The 16,551-nt window shown below is 50.6% G+C and overlaps 1 protein-coding gene across 1 annotated transcript; it reads right to left on the bottom strand.

Moving 5' to 3' along the window:
- Window positions 1–3,439: 3,439 nt before the first annotated feature.
- Window positions 3,440–5,929, bottom strand: LOC126049788 (antigen-presenting glycoprotein CD1d-like). The gene is made up of 6 exons (XM_049826771.1): window positions 5,798–5,929; window positions 5,216–5,473; window positions 4,778–5,059; window positions 4,386–4,670; window positions 4,180–4,279; window positions 3,440–4,007 (listed from the first exon to the last, which is right to left on the bottom strand). Exons 1-6 carry the CDS (start codon window positions 5,883–5,885, stop codon window positions 3,947–3,949), a joined length of 1,074 nt encoding a protein of 357 aa, XP_049682728.1. The 5' UTR covers window positions 5,886–5,929; the 3' UTR covers window positions 3,440–3,946.
- Window positions 5,930–16,551: the final 10,622 nt, after the last annotated feature.

Raw genomic sequence — 16,551 nt, 5'->3', positions numbered from 1 at the left:
ACCAGTGCAGATGTGTTGGGGAGGGGCCAGAGGTCCAGAGCTGGGGGCTGGGAAAGTGTGGGAGGGAGGAAAGCCAAAATAAGGTTTTGAGTATGAAGTGCCACAACAGGCTGGGGCTGGGGAGAGCCCAGTCAGGAGGAGAGAGCAGGGAAAGGGAGGCCCAGAAAATGGCATTAGGAGAAAATGGGTGCTCAAGGACCCAAGCTGGGTCTCCCTGACTTCCCTTCCCTATCAATGGTACTTCACCCCATCCCTGTTCTTGTGGGGTGCATCAGCTCCCATGAAGGTGACGATGGCTTTTGGGTTTCAGCCCTGACTGGAGAAAGATAGTCACTGCCCTGTCAGCCCCTGCACAGGGAGAAGGGCTGCTTTGGGTCCCCCCCGGCACCTCCAGCTCAGGCTCTTCCTGCACCACCTGCCTAACCCTGGGGACAAGGCTCCCCAGGCAGGAGGTGATGAGTAGTTCCCTCCTGGCCCATGGCTGCAGGAACAGTGTTGGGGAGCTCCAACTCTTCTCTAAATACCCCCAGGAGAGAGCCTGGGGCTGGACTGCAGCCTGGCATTCCCCTTTTCTTCCCACCATCTTTGGTGGGGAACCCTGTCCCCATCCCCAAGTGACCCCTGGGCATGGGAACAGGAATGGTAGGGGCCATCCGCCTGCTCTGATCCCATTGTCACCAGTGTCCAGTGCTGGAGGGACAATGGGGTGACCAGAGCTGGCCTCACCCCCACAATGTCCCCTACCTACTACTTCTCCCCAGCTGTCGCCTCCCCTCACCCTGCAGTTTCTGTTCCCCTTTCCTGGGGGGAGAAGGCAGAACCGAAACCAAAGCTGAGGGGAAGTTTGAGGTGGGGCATGCCCCAGTAACCTCCAAACACTGAACCCCTTCCCTTCTGTGGAGCTGTCCCACTGTTATGGTTTAACCCCAGCTGGCACCTAAGCCCCACACAGCCACTTGCTCACTCCCCCTGCAGTGAAATGGGGGAGGGAATTGGAAGAGTAAAAAAGAAAACTTGCGGGCTGAGATAAAGATGGTTTAATAAGTAAAGCAAAACAAAACAAGGAATTCATTCACTACTTGCCATGGGCAGGCAGGTATTCAGCTATCTCCAGGAAAGCAGGGATCCATCCCTTGTAACAGACAAACACCATCGCTCCAAACATCTTCAGCTTCCTTCTTCTTCCCCCCAACTGTATATGCTGAGCATGACATCCTATGGTCTGAAATATCCCTTGGGTCAGTTGGGGTCAGCTGTCCCAGCTGTGTCCCGTCCTGACTTCTTGTGCTCCCCCAGCCTGCTCACTGGTGGGGTGGGGTGAGGAGCAGAAAAGGCCTTGACTCTGTGTAAGTACTGCTCAGCTGTAAGGAAAACATCCCTGAACTATCAACACTGTTTCCAGTACAAATCCAAAACATAGCCCCATACAAGCTACTATGAAGAAAATTAACACTATCCCAGCCAAAACCAGCATACCCACAGAGACATAGGGATGCTGCAGTGGCCTGGTGGGCCCAGAAATGTACCAACTTCCCCAGCAGCTCACCTGAACATCACCCAGGGGATGTCTGGCCATGCCCCCACAATGTCCACATCTCTCCCGGCAGGGCCACCAGTGCTGGGGCCAGAGGAGAGTGTTTGGCTGGTGGAATGGCAAAGTGCAGCCATGGGGCAGCCAGTGAGGGAAGGGGCAGGGAGTCTTTTGTCCATGCAGTCCTATAAGATGGCCATTTGTCCTCATGATCCCCCATAAGGTGATTGTTGGTCACTTCTTGCTGAGCAGCTGATAGGCCATTAGCTGGCCTCCAGCTTGTGTGGGTGCATGTGATGTCACTGGTGGCTGAGTAGCTGATAGAACAGGAGCAGGCACCTGACTTTGCAGGTGTTCATGATGTGTTCAGCACCCTCTGAATTTTCTCCAGATGTCTCCCACTGTTGCAATGGACCAGAAGTTCTGCTTTAGCTCTTTCTCATCTCTATTGAATGTACTTGTCCTCATGTTTTTGTTGGTTTTTTTCACTTTCTTACTTGCTGTAGCAGAAATCACAACTTCCCCTTGATACTGTCACTTCCTTTGGTCAGCAAATGACCAAAGGGGGCAGGGGGCTGGTCATCCACATAGACCATTGGTCCTCACAGTCCCCTCACGTGACTGTTGGTCCTCACAGTCTCCTAAGGTGACCACTGGTCCTCAGAGTCACTCCCCAGGTTACCATCAGTCCCCACAGTTCCCTCAGGTGACATTGGTTCTTGCAGTCCTCCCAGGTGACCACTGGCCCTCACTGTTTCTCCCCAGGTGACTGTAGGACTTTGCAGTTCCACCACATATGACCATTGGTCCTTGCAGTCCCCCCTCAGGTGAGGTCTGTAACACCTCCTGAGTCCAGAGCTGTGCCTGGGTGAGTTGGGGTGGGGTAGGCAGGGCTGCAGTGCCTCGGGGTGCTGTACTGGGTGTTTGGGCACCAGCATCAGCTGGGCTGGGCTGAAACACCTGAAAAGACCTCTAGAAATGCCTGGGTGTTTGTGTGTGTTATTGTAGGGTCTCTTGGGAGGTCATGAACATGACCACCTTTTCTTACCAGGTTTGCTCACTGGCTCCATCTGCTCTCCAGGTTTGGTGGGTGAGCTTCATCTGGCCACATCCTGTGAGTGCTGCAGGATGTTTCACTCTGTTTGGGGGATGAAATGCACTGTGTGCCTTGCTGGTGCTGAGGTTGGGGGCTCCCAGCCCCGAAGTGAGCCCTGCCTGCAGCTAAAACTTTCATCTGTGTGTCCTAGCTAGCAGGGACGGGGAAAGACTCAGCATCACTCCTCCTGCAGCGAGATCCTTGAGCCCCACAGTGTCAACAGGTGACTCTGCCTTTCAGGGAAATTCAGTCCTGCCCACCACACTGTGGTTCACAGGGTTTGGCCAGGGGAAAACCAGCCCCAGTGGAATTGTGGTAGACATGGCCACAGGCCATCTGGGTTTTCTTCTGACTCAGCTAATAGTTGGCTTGCATATGGCTGCCAGAGTCTTATGCTGTGAAACTTTGCCAGGAAGTTGTCCTGTAAAACCAAACCTTTTGAAGCTGCACACTCAAGTGTGTAGTTGATAGGGAGCACAAACTAAATTCCTTCCTATACCTATCTGACCTCCTCTGTCTCCGACGGGAGATTAGATTACTTTTTCTCCTTAATTGGGAGGCTTGGGGGCACTTTACCCCCATGTGCACAGTTGCTTATTTCCATGGAAAATGTAAGAATGTGTTTGTATATGCACAAATACCCTTTTACTTTTTTTTCTTGCCTTGGTGTTTACTTCAATTAGTATCAATAATTCAGTGGTGCTCCAGCTTCCACCTGCAGCTGGTCAAAAACCTCCCCAAAGCCATCCAAATCCTAAGGAAAGGCACATTCTTAGTAAAAACATGCATGTTTTAATTTCATTTTATGCACATCTGCAGCTTGTACAGATTACATCAGAGTTTCAGTGTTACTTAGCACTTTGTAAAACGGTTTCTGGCCAGGTGCTGTTAGTCTGGGTGGAAGAGTTCAGTCAGCACAAATATTTCTGGAATATGGTTAATAAAGGCAGCTTTTAGGAAAAAATACTAGAAAGCAACAGTAGAAGGGCACAGCTTACCGCCTACTGATAAATGTGTTATTGTACCAGAACTGGGAGAAATCACCACTGGGCATTGGGGTGCCCTGAAGAGCCTCAGTGGGTGCAAGGGGCAGTGCCACAAGGTAAGAAGTGATAGTGTGTAACAAGTGAGGAGGTCTCAGACATGCATCCTTGTCTACTTAGCAAACTGAAGCGGGTCAGGGGCCCCCCAGGTTTTCCCCTTAGATCCCCAAGTCACATTGATCTCGCACTCGGCAGCACCTGGGGTTTTGCTGAAGCAGAGAAAGGTAGACTGTGAGGGTGGTGGAAGGAAATGGGGGCTGTTGGCTCCCTTCTGGTCTAAGCTTCTTTGCTCAGGATGGAGTTCCGGGACTCTGATTCCTCCATCTGTTGGTGCTTTCTGAAATGAGAGGTGGATGGCTCATGGGTACTCCATAGAGGAGACCCTGTGGGGGTGCAGACAGCAGCTGGCAGGGTGGGAGCAGAAGCTTCACTGCTAAGTGCAGTAATCCCCTGGGGCATTTCCTCCACTCCTCTCCCACTGCTGCTCCACTGGGCAGAAGGGGCCTCACCTGTGTCTCCATACCCAAAGTGCGGAGATGACAGCCAGGGCAACAGCTGCCAGCAACCCTGCCCCGAGCCCTGCAATCAGCACCACCTCCTCTGAGTTCCCTGAGAAACATGAGCAGAGGCTGCCATGAGCTTTCCCAGCTTTGCTCCATCCCATGGGGCGGGGCAGCTCAGGAGCCCCATTCCAGTCCCCATGGGTGGCACCTACCCCATGGGATGAGGAGGCTGCGGGTGCCCAGGCTGCGGTGGCGCACGCAGCAAGCGTAGCTGTGCCCGTCATGGGGGGCCACGGCCAGGATGCTGCGGAGCTGGTAGGTGAGGTCGGCGTTGGGCAGGATGGCGCTGGTGTTGAGCGCTGGGCCTGGTGGCACCTCCTGGCCATCCTGCAGCCAGGCCACGCTGATGGGCCGTGGGTAGAAGCCAGTGACGCGGCAAACCAGCAGGAGCTGGTCTGGTTTGGGCGTGCGGGAGAAGACCGTGGCAACAGGCAGCTCTGTGGGGCAAGAACCAAGGGGGTGAGGGGAGCCCTGGTGGGGCACTGCTTGGCCCCAGTGTGTGTGGGGCTTTGGGGTGGCCATGCCAGGGTCAGAGTGGTCTCACCTTGTCTCTCCAGAGCTGCCTTCCCATAGTGCAGTAACACCTCTATGTCATCAACGCAGGTATCATTGAAGAGTACTTCCACCAGTTCAGTGAAGGCAGTATAATTCTGGAGAACAGCCTGGACATACCGTGACAGCTTGGTGTCTTGGGAAAGGAGCCAGGTGGCATTGTCCATGTTGAAGCTAAGGAAGTCCTGGCCATTGTAGCCCACATAGGCAAAGGCCCGGGAGGTCCTGTTCGGGTAGACCTCACAGCCCGCCATGCACTGGGCCACAAACGGATCTGGAGGGGCAGAAAGGAGAGAGAGGTTGCATGGGGGCAGGGACCGCCTTCCTGTGGACATGGTCAGCATCTCTTGTGCAGTGCCAGCACTGCTGGTCCTTCCCCACTTCCCAGGTGCTGTTCAGAGAGGGGACACAGAGAAGACCGGGTACTTACAGGGCACATCCTTCTGCATGGCACCTTTATTGATCAGGTGGTTGAACTTCTGCAAATAGATCTTGATCATGTTCTCAATGGTGTCCCAGTCACCGCGGGGCAGGGCTGGGCGCACCCAGGGCTGGTAGAAGCGTATGGTCCAGGTGTGCTTATCAAGAGAACCAAGCTCAATGTCTTCCAGCAGGCCCAGGCCCTCCGTGTCCACGAAGGAGTTATTTTGGAAGGTGGAGGTCTGGAGCAGCCGGAGAGTGAAGCTCCCTACACAAGACAGGAGTTGACAGGGGGAGATGGAAGTGAGAGGAGAGGGCTGGGGAAAGTGGAGGGGCTGAGTGAGGGACGGGTCCTTGGGGTTCCAGGGACCTGCAGGCCCCCATAACCCCCTGCATCCTTGGCAGCCCCAGCTCTCACCCCCTGCACCCACCTGGGGTGGCTGCATCCCTGCCAGAGAGGAGGTGTGGAGCCAGGGGACGAGGAGGGGTGAGGAGGCAAGTGCCCAAGGTGGGTGGGGAGCAGGAACCTGTCACCCATGGGGTCCCATGGGGTCATTGGAGCAGGTATAGATGAGCCAGGGCTCCCACTTACCCTCCAGGTCTGCCTGTATCCCAGAGAGGAGGAGGAGGTAGAGGAGAAGGTGGAGGTGGAGGAGAAGGCAGCAGCAAGGGGGCTGCATGGTGCCAGCAGCAAGGCCCCGATTGTGCAGTAGTGGGTGCAACAACAGGAGCAAGGGGCTGTGAGAGATGTGGCCGCGCACTTCTCAGGGTGGCTCTGCCCAGGCAGCTCTGTTGCTGCTAGTGGCCCTGGCAGCCAATGGGGCTGGCACTGAGGTTTCAGGGAGGGCCCCAAGGTTCCTTCTTGGGGTGGGCTGGTCTGGGGGATCCCGAGTAAGGCTGTGAGTGCTGGGGGAATTTGGGTGGGAATGAGGCTATCCCACTGGTTGCAGGAGGTGTCCCTCATGGCTGTGGCAGTACCTTGGCAACCAGGGCGGTGTGGGTGACCCGACCCCTGTTTTCTACCCCCATTACAGGTGGAGGTGCCACCTGGCCAAGGGCTGTATCCACTGTCCCTGACAGGAATGTCCCTCACTACGACTTGTGCCCAGCATGTCTGGCCCTGCGTAGCACAGACAGCTCCATCTGCTCTATGCTGCCTACTTAACTGGGCAGGTTCACCCTGATGTGGCTGTCTTTCCTGCAGGGGAGGCAAACCCTGTTCCCACAGCCTGGCCACATGCCTGGGCTCCCCATGCCCCCAGGCTCTTCACTGGCACTATGCCTCTTTGTCACCTCCTGTCTGTCCCAGAGCTAGACCACACTGATGGCCCATGGGTAGAAGATGGTGATGGGGCAAACCAGCAGGAGCAGACCTGGGCGAAGTGTGCGGGTGAAGACTGTGGCCATGGATGGCTCTGGGGGGTGAGAGTGAGAAGAGCTGGTGATATCCCCTGACCCCTTGGCACTGCTGGCCTGATCCTGGGGAAGGGCTTCCCAGGGAGGAGGTCATGAGCAGTTCCAGCCTGGCCCACAGCTGTAGGGTCAGGGGTGGGTGCAGGCAGGGCTGGAGAAAGCAGCTCTTCCAGGAGCAACTCTTGGGGCGCAGGAAGTACATGGGCTGGAGCAGCTGTAGTGTGAGAGACAGACTGTGGGACCTGGAAGGGACTGTTCCTCACTGACAGTCATCAGACTCTTTGGAGTGTGGCAGCACTTGGCCAGGCAGGATCCCCAAGCTGGGACTGGGATGGGACCATGGCCCTCCCACCCCGAGGCCCATTCCAGGGGGCTGCAGTGGATGAGCAGCCACCCCATTTTGATGGAGGTCCATCTGTGCCATGAGGCCTGGATGATGCCTCTCTGCTTCCCTGCACCCCACAGTGCTGGGGAACTCCAACTCTCCTGTAAATGCCCCCAGGAGAGGGCCAGGGGCTGGGCTGCAGCCTGGCATTCCCCTTTTCTTCCCACCATCTTTGGTGGGGAACCCTGTCCCCCTCCCCAAGTGACCCCTGGGCATGGGAACAGGAATGGTAGGGACCATCCGCCTGCTCTGATCCCATTGTCACCAGTGTCCAGTGCTGGAGGGACAATGGGGTGACCAGAGCTGGCCTCACCCCCACAATGTCCCCTCCCCACTGCTTCTCCCCAGCTGTCCTCTGGCACCTCCCCTCACCATGCAGTTTCTGTTCCCCTTTTCTGGGCGTGCCCGCTTTGGGGGCGAAGGCAGAACTGAAACCACAGCCAAGGAGAAGTTTGAGGTGGGGCGCCCTGATAACCTCCAAACACAACCAGGGCTGAAGTGTCCCCTCTGCAGTGTGGCAGGGCGCCATGTGACCCCCTCCAAGCGCAACTGGGGGTGGTATCCCTGCTCCATGTCTTCATCTTATGTGTCCCCAGCTGTGGTGGGGACATGGGGAAGGCCCATATGGGCCTGCTGCAGGCTGAGCTGCAGCATCCCATGACACTGAGTCAGACATGGGGAGGCAAGGACACTGAACCCCTTCCTTTCCGTGGAGCTGTCCTACAGAGAAGTAGGGATGCTGCGGTGGCCTTGTGGGCCCAGAAATGTACCAGCTTCCCCAGCAGCTCACCTGAACATCACCCAGGGGATGTCTGGCCATGCCCCCACAATGTCCACATCCCTCCCGGCAGGGCTACCAGTGCTGGGGCCAGAGGAGAGTGTTTGGCTGGTGGAATGGCAAAGTGCAGCCATGGGGCAGCCAGTGAGGAAAGGGGCAGGGGGGCTTTTGTCCATGCAGTCCTATAAGATGGCCATTTGTCCTCGTGGTCCCCCATAAGGTGATTGTTGGTCACTTCTTGCTGAGCAGCTGATAGGCCATTAGCTGGCCTCCGGCTTGTGTGGGTGCATGTGATATCAGTGACACCTCTCCTCCCACTTTCCAGTCTCCACTCACCTTATTATCATCACAGGTTACAGTTATTACTACAGTGGTAGTAGTTGTACTTAGTGCACAGCCGTCTCTTTTGACTACTCCTTATTCCTTAAACTTTTCTTCTGCTACTTCTTTCTTCTTGCTTGTTTCCTTTGCTTCAGAATGGGTTCTCCATGGTTCACAGTCCCTTTGGGGAAGTACCTTTTCTGGCATGGTCTTATTCATAGGCCACAGTCCCTTTGGGCTGCATGTGGTCTTCCATGGAGTACGTCCTACGGCTCTGACCTTGCTATCCCTTTTTCTGGGTATTTACTTCTCTTTCCTAAATACATTGTCACAGAAGTGCCGCAGACTCCTCTTGTTCAAAGGAGGTGTGCTGACTGGACTCAGCCATCGTCAGCACAGGGCACTTTATGATCTCCTTCCTCACCAGGAAGGTGAGGTTACCCTGGCAGCCCTCCTCCTCCCTTACCAACCCAAACCTTGCCAGTTATGTCCAATAATATTCTTTACTGCAGTACAGCTATGATGGCTTGAACTGGATGACTGTTTGGCTGAGATTTTATTGGAGTTGGTGCATGTTCACCATAGCAGGATAAAAGTTATATTTATGAGGGATGCAGTGCACTTCCACCTTTCTAACTGAGCTCAAGAAACCTGGTCATAATCCTACCTCCACTTGGGAAATGCTTTTAACTGAGAATCTTGTCCTTGGCTCCCATCTGTGCTACACAGGAGCTATGTTGCAGCTCAGTCTGTGGCAAGTCTTGTATTTCCTCATTCCTGACCCATTGGCTTGACTGGAAATTAATTGTCAGCTCAGGTTTGCTGGGTGATCACTGGACTCATGGCTGATGCTGGTTACAATTCTTACCCTGAGTTTGCTGATGTGACTTCCTGGCTCCTTGTTTGTGATTGCCGTGGTTTAACCCCAGCCAGCAACTAAGCACCATGTGGCTGCTCACTCACTCCTCCGCCCCACAGTGGGATGGGGGAGAAAATCAGTAAAAGAAGTAAAACTCGTCGGTTGAGATAAGAACGGTTTAATAGAACAGAAAAGAAGAAACTAATAATGATAACACTAATAAAATGACAACAGTAGTAATAAAAGGATAGGAATGTACAAATGATGCGCAGGGCAATTGCTCACCACCCGCTGACCGAAACCCAGCCAATCCCTGAGCGGCGATCCCCCCGCCCCCACTCCTCTGAATTTATACACTAGATATGATGTCACGTGGTATGGAATACCCTGTTGGCCAGTTTGGGTCAGCTGCCCTGGCTCTGTCCTGTGCCAACTTCTTGTGCCCCTCCAGCTTTCTCGCTGGCTGGGCATGAGAAGCTGGAAAATCCTTGACTTTAGTCTAAACGCTACTTAGCAACAACTGAAAACATCAGTGTTATCAACATTCTTCGCATACTGAACTTAAAACCACCGTACCAGCTACTAGGAAGACAGTTAACTCTATCCCAGCTGAAACCAGGATAGTGATGTAGCAACCTTCCTCCCTTGCTGTGACCCTCAGTTCCTAGCTCACCTTCCCTTGTAAAGCAGCCTGTCCTTCACACCATAGCTGTCAATGGAATACAGTGGGTTTACTCTAGGACTGCCCAGGGAGCTTTTGTACATGGAGAGTGATTTGTTTGTAAATGTTGGGCACTTGGTCTTTGCTGGAGCTATACCAGTTTCACATCAGCTGAAGACATGATTCTTTGTCCTTAGTGATGCTAAGTTGTTTTGTTCTTTTTGTGAAATGAGATATTTTTCCCAGTGTTTTAAGGATCCAAATTATAAACTGGTTTTATATCCCATTAAGTAAACTGTCCAACTAGTCAAATTGGCTTTGATCCACTGACAGATTTTAGGCTGAGAAGCCTTGCACTTCCAAAATTATTTTTCCAAGAATGGGATGAATCATACCTGAGGGCTGCCTGCCTCTCTCCACTAAGTGTTGATAGAGCCTAGGTGATCAGACTCATGCAAAATGTGAACATGCCTATTGGTACAGAAGATGAGCCTCTTCATTTCCACCCCCTCTGGTTTTGCTTTTTAATGTTGCCTGTCTTCTGTTCACACAAAGAGACCTAAAACCATCCAGACATCAAAATGAGGTGCCAAAATAAGGAAACTTACTGTGGGTCATTTCACATAATGATACAACTTGCCCTGTTTCTCTTATTAGCACATACTAAACTTTACATGGGTTAGGTAGTACACAACACTGACTTGCTTCCCTCATATTTCTTGGTTAAAGTTTGCTGAGCAAACACAGAAACTTAATTATTCCAAGTTGGATACTTCACAAGTTATTAAAGTTATTAAAGGCATCTCAAAGTAGAAACTAGCATCAAGGAGCAATGTATATTTTTCTGCCTTCCCTGTACTCTCATTTTCTCAAATACATCCATCATCTCCCACATTACATTATACTATGGGTGTAAAAACAACTTAAGGTTTCTCTTAGCTTTTCAGATAGCTGAGTTTAAGTCTTGGTATAAACTGTAGCAACTGGCTGCCTCCCTGTTATTTCAGCTTAGATGACTGCACTTATCAATCCTCATATTAGTCAAAGAAACCTTGGTATGTGTGAATTATCTAGCCAAACAGCATTGTCTTTATTGTGGGTGATTATAGGTGAGTTCCTTTAGTGGAAGAAATATTCACTTCAAGGACAGAAGTCACCTCATACTAGCGTAGGTTTCAAAGCCTGGGGAACAGATTCATCACCTCAAGTAACTATTTCTAAATATTAACTGTAAAGGTACAAACAATTTCCTAATTGCTGACATCTGGTGACATTTGACATACCCAGTGATAATGAGCATGGCCTTGATTTATTCTTGCAGAAGGCCAAGTTTCACATGTCCTTTCTGCCAGTCCCACACACTTACCTTGGACACCAAAGGTCATCTCAAGTGGTGCAAGGCACCCCTGCATGGGCGAATTATTCAAACCCCATCTAGAAGCTTGTGAAGAAATTACTGAAGGGCTGATCTCATATGTCTCATCTGTTAGCAATGGAGCTGTGACCCTAGACTAGAGGTGTCTGATGTCATTTTATGTGATCCAGCATCTTTTTCCTGCTTTAAAGCAGTTGAAGTTACCCATACCCTCTAGCATTCCTCTCACCCTCAGGCAGACACATCAGATAGCCAGGGGCATTTCTGAGCAAACTAGACAGATCTGTTCAAACAAGCAAAATAACACCTTGTGACGGAAAAAGACTTCACTGCAAGGTTGTCCTGGTTTCAGCTGGGATAGAGTTAACTGTCTTCCTAGTAGCTGGTACAGTGTTATGTTTTGAGTTCAGTATGCAAAGAACCTTGATAACACTGATGTTTTCAGTTGTTGCTAAATAGCTTTTAGACTATAGTCAAGGATTTCTCAGCTTCTGCTGCCCAGCCAGCGAGAAAGCTGGAGGGGCACAAGAAGTTGGCACAGGACACAACCAGGGCACCTGACCCAAACTGGCCAACGGTGTATTCCATACCATGGGACGTCCCATCTAGTTTAGGAGCCAGGAAGGGGGGGCGGGGAATGGCCACTCGGGGACTGGCGGGGTGTCGGTCGGCGGGTGGTGAGCAATTGCCCTGCGCATCATTTGTACATTCCAATCCTTTTATTACTACTGTTGTCATTTTATTAGTGTTATCATTATCATTATTAGTTTCTTCTTTTCTGTTCTATTAAACCATTCTTATCTCAACCCACGAGTTTTACTTTTTTTTCCCGATTTCCTCCCCCATCCCACTGGATGGGGGGGAGTGAGTGAGCGGCTTCGTGGTCCTTAGTTGCTGGCTGGGGTTAAACCACGACAAAGGTTCAAGCAAATGACTTGAACTTCACTCGCAGAATTAACTGCAAGGTTCAAGCAAACTACTTGAACTTCACTCACAGACTTAACTGCACGGTTCAAGCAAATGATTTATTTGAACTTCACTTACAGACATAACATGCCCCTACTGCAGGTTTTACAGATAGAATGGAGGAATGTGCTATTGCAATTTTTTAAGGCAAGAGTAGTACACTATTACAACCACAAGCAATTCACAGACAGCCACAAGCACACACACGTTTACAAACTTAAAGCATAAACAATATTCACTTACCCCTCCAGGTAAGGGCTCTCAATCCCAGGAAAGCTACCTTGACTGGCGTCCCGATCAAGAGGGGGAAGGGTTTCCTTCACAAGCCAACTGTATAGTTGGAGAAGTGACTCCCCCATTTCCAACCTGAATCTTAGAGTTTTTATCCCCTGACTTGTGGAATGGTGTGTGTGACTATGTCTGAGTGGATTATGATATATGCCTAAATGGATTGTGTATATCTGAGTGGAGTTTCCTCTTATCTTTTCTTTGTTGGTCTGTGATTGTTTGAATACACAAGGCTGTCATTTGAAACTGACACTGAAACCCTTTAGGTTTTGGGGTTTTTTACCTTGCTTCCTCAGGCAACTGAATAGTGGTTGGATTGAGACTCAGGGCACACTATTTGTTAAGGGATTTCAAGGCTCAGTTGAGGTTTTGGTTCTTTGAATGGCACAGCCACTGCCTTGTTCAGTTTAGCCTTTATCAGACAACACCGGGCTAAGCTGTCTACACAGCTCCCTGGGAGTCATGTCTGCAGAGAGACAGGGCCTCAAGGCAACCCAAGGCTGGGTCACTTTTTTAACCCCCCATGAATCAGCTGTGTGCACTAGGCATGGTGAAACTTGTTTTTGAACTACGAGTTGGACAATCCACACACACCTATGTGTCTTTTCCATGAATGCCTACTATGCGTTTGTGTGGCAGGGTTTTGGTAGCGGGGGAGGGTCTGCAGGGGTGTCTCCTGTGAGAAGCTGCTCAAAGCTCCTCCGGCTCCAAGCCGGACCCACCTCTGGCCAAGGCCGAGCCCATCCATGACAGTAGTGGTGCCTCTGGGAGAACAGATGTCAGAAGGGGAACCAGGAGGAGGAGGGGGATTGGGATGTGAGAGGAACCCCTCTGCGGATACCAAGGTCAGTGAAGAAGGAGGGGGAGGAGGTGTGCTGGAGGAGGGGATGCCCCCGCAGCCCGTGGGGAGGCGGCAGGCTGTCCCCCCCCCAGCCCATGGAGGGGAGCGGAGGCCGCCCAAGATGGCCGTGACTCCATGGGAAAGCCCGTGCTGGAGCAGTTTGTGACTGAAGATCAGCCCTTGGAAAGGACCCACGGCAGGGAAGTTTGTGAGGAACTGCAGCCCGCAGAAAGGACTCACCCTGGAGAAGTTCGTGGAGGACTGTCTCCCGTGGGAGGGACAGACCCCACAGCGGAGCAGAGGCCAAGCGCGGAGTCCTCCTCCCCCTGAGGAGGAAGGAGCGGCAGAGACAAGGGGTGAGGAACCGACCCCAGCCCCCGTCCCCTGTTCCCCAGGGGGAGAGAACCGGGAGTGGGGCTGAGGCGGGAAGGCGGGTGTTCTCACGTTGGGTTTTGCTTCCTAATATCCCTGTTTTGATTTGATTGGTAGCAAATGAAATTGATTTTGTTTCTTCCCAAGTTGAGCCTGTGTTTTGCCTGTGACTGTAAGTGGTGAGTGATCCCTCCCTGTCCTTGTGTCGACCCATGAGCCCGCCTTTACATTTCCTCCTCATCCCACCGTGGCCGGGGGGGAAGGAGTGAGCGAGTGGCTGCATGGTGCTTTGTTACTGGCTGGGTTTAAACCACGACACCATGGTGAGCATTTCCAAGACAAATAGCTCCTAATCTCTACAGAGGGGGCACTGGAAGCAAGAAATGCTGGTGCACAGAGCCTGTCCCTGCAGGAGAAACATAAGGAGCATGAGTGAGGCTCTTGTGCTGCCGAGTGCCTGCTGTGCCCCCGGGGGCGAGACAACAGCTCCTGCCTGGGTGCAAGCCCTTATGGAACCAGGCATGTTTTCATGTGGGCCGTAGGACTTTCTGTCCCCCACAAGGTCCAGGCAGATGAGGCAGGTGGTGTTCAGTCATTTCTTCCACATATATCTACTAAGCTTTGAATGTGGGTTAGGATTAGGATGGGCATTAAGATTATGAAGAATAAGGAAGGAATGAGGCATGTTGCGCAATGCAGAGTGGAAAGTTGAGGAGTGGCACAGGCAGATCTTCTCTTGGCCTTTCAGCAAAATGATTTGACTACAGATTTTAGCATGTGATGAGGAGGAGAAGAAGGGTTAGGGTAATGAAAAGCAGGGAAGGCGTTTGCGTGGTGCATGTTCTGGGATGGAAAGTGGAAGCCTGGCCCAGGAGTCTCCAGGTGTGTGTTTGTCTTGCAGTGAGAACATATACCCGCCAAGCTTGGCATATGAGTCAACCGTAGAGCAATGTCTATGATAATGTGGCTTCAAAAAGAGGATGAACTTTTCAATTTTTGCCTTTCTTACTGTAGCAGAAAAAAATAATTTGCATGTTGAGTAAATAACAAAACCAAACAACTTAAGTTGCTGTTTTAATGATGTTAATAACCTTGAATACAGCAACTGTTCATTTAAATTTCATTAAAACACAGTATAATTAGGGAATCCATTGTCATCTGGAGTGGAGAGAATATAATATTCACTGAAAAGTGAGTATTTGTAGAGCTTTGTTGTTAACAAAAATGATGAGTTACCAAAATACTTGAAAACATACGTTTCTCTAGAGCTGCATTTTGTTAGGTGAGCCTAAGCAGGTAAGGAATAAATTAAATGTTGATCCTTCATAAACTGAAATGTTCTCAGAAAATGTTATAGTGTCTATTAAGAAGGGTCTAGATGAATTATATTGTGACAGAAGATTTTTTAAAATTATTTTTAATCATAACGTTTTTCTCTGTAGAATGATGATATTTTTTAAAATATAAATACAAGAAGAAAAAGCTTTAAAAAATACAAGTTAAAAGTTTGCAAAAATACTGGAAGCTCATAGCAGGTACACATAATAAGAGGATCCATTTTTTTTCTAGTGGTGTGGAGAGCTTTGGAGTTTTTCAGAGCCACTGCCATGGGGGTGGTGTGGTATGTTTTTAGTTGTTTCCTGGTGGTTTTTTAGTCTTAGTGTACAGTTGTGAGAGACTGAAAGAGTTAATGTCTCAAACATCGTGCTGGGGCAAGTTCTTCATAACAACGAACATTGCATAACAAAGAACCACAGGTGAAAATAAGCTGATCAGCACAGGACATCAGCAACAGGATGCAGAAGGCATGCTGGAGGATGCGCAGCTCTGTGTTCTGATATGCTGAACAGGGCAGCTCACCATGTTTGGCCAAAGATCAAACAATAGTCATGCCTGCAGGGAAGGAGAAGTTACTCCCCAAATGACCCCCAAGCCCGCCGACGCATTTCCCAAAGGTTCTGAAAGCACAAACCAGCGCATGACATCTAATTAGCCTAATGAGTTCAAGTGCCTACCCGAAGGAGGGGCAAGGAGATGATAAAAAGACACAAATTGAAGCCCAACATGCACGCACCCCCACCAGAACTGGACCCCTAGACTGGCTGGACCAACACTGCACCCAGGACAGGTGAAATCTTTCTCTTTTCTTTTCCTCTTTCTCCCTCTGCCTCACTCTCTTTCTCTCTCCTTTTTCATAATCCCTACACCTCATCCCTTTAGGCATAAAACTGTTGACCAAGTCTGGGACTAAGAGTGGATCCAGGCGCCCCTAGGCTTTTACCTGAGGAGGAGTCTAGAAAACAAGGAAGTCCACTCTGAACGTCGTGACCCAATGGGAGGGCTCTCCTTAGTCCCCGAGTTGATGTATATGATTACCACAGGTTACACGGTTTACTGAGGTAGTTTCATGCCAGTTCCTGTTGGGAGAAACCACGCCACCTACTGTTACACGTGCCAAGTTCAGTTTGCTTCTGCCATAAATAAAATGTTCAACTGATCGTTTAGTGTCATTTCACCTTAATTTAGCCCGAGGGAATTCCGAACTCACCACGACCCCTCCCTGGTCTGTCCAGCACAGGTCCCAACAACATTGTCCAATCTGATACAGAAAATCCAGAGGACAAACAGTGTAGTCAGACTATTACTATTTTTAGTAAGAATTGCAGAAAAAAGTGAGCATAGGCTTGCATGAGTGAACTCTCCATGAGCAGAATCTAAGTACAAACTGTGCAAGAGCATTGAGATTTGGCTGAATAGTAATTTTTCCTTCTCCAAAAAAATAATAAATAATTACTTTAGCTACCAGATGTCACGTTCCCTTACTAGGTCCCTATGTTGTATTTTTTGTCACACGCAGAGATCATGCAAGCAGGATCTATGCAATTTAACCAAAAAAAAAAAAGCTTTACACTTTCAGTAAACACAAAAGATGGCAAAGATTAGCAGGACATTATGAGATGCCTTAGCATGCTCCCTGAAGGAGATACTTCAGGGTCTTTGCTGGCCTAGAAGGCTTCAGCCAGGAGGTGAAGAGTGGGGGTCCACTGCTTTGTGGTCTGAGCTGATCTGAAGTCTTGCTGAGCTCCT

This window comes from Accipiter gentilis, chromosome 23 (genome assembly GCF_929443795.1).
Source record: "Accipiter gentilis chromosome 23, bAccGen1.1, whole genome shotgun sequence".
Taxonomy (NCBI): Eukaryota; Metazoa; Chordata; class Aves; order Accipitriformes; family Accipitridae; genus Astur; species Astur gentilis.
The sequence above is the reverse complement of the archived record's forward strand: the minus strand, read 5'-3'. Positions and strand labels throughout refer to the sequence as shown.

Excerpts from the sequence above, each read along its gene's own strand:
- LOC126049788 (XM_049826771.1), bottom strand. The coding sequence starts at position 5,885 with ATGCAGCCCCCTTGCTGCTGCCTTCTCCTCCACCTCCACCTTCTCCTC. Across the intron at positions 4,280-4,385 it reads CAGCCTCCTCATCCCATGGG|GGAACTCAGAGGAGGTGGTG; the intron begins GTAGGTGCCACC and ends CATGTTTCTCAG. Across the intron at positions 4,008-4,179 it reads CTTTGGGTATGGAGACACAG|AAAGCACCAACAGATGGAGG; the intron begins GTGAGGCCCCTT and ends CTCTCATTTCAG.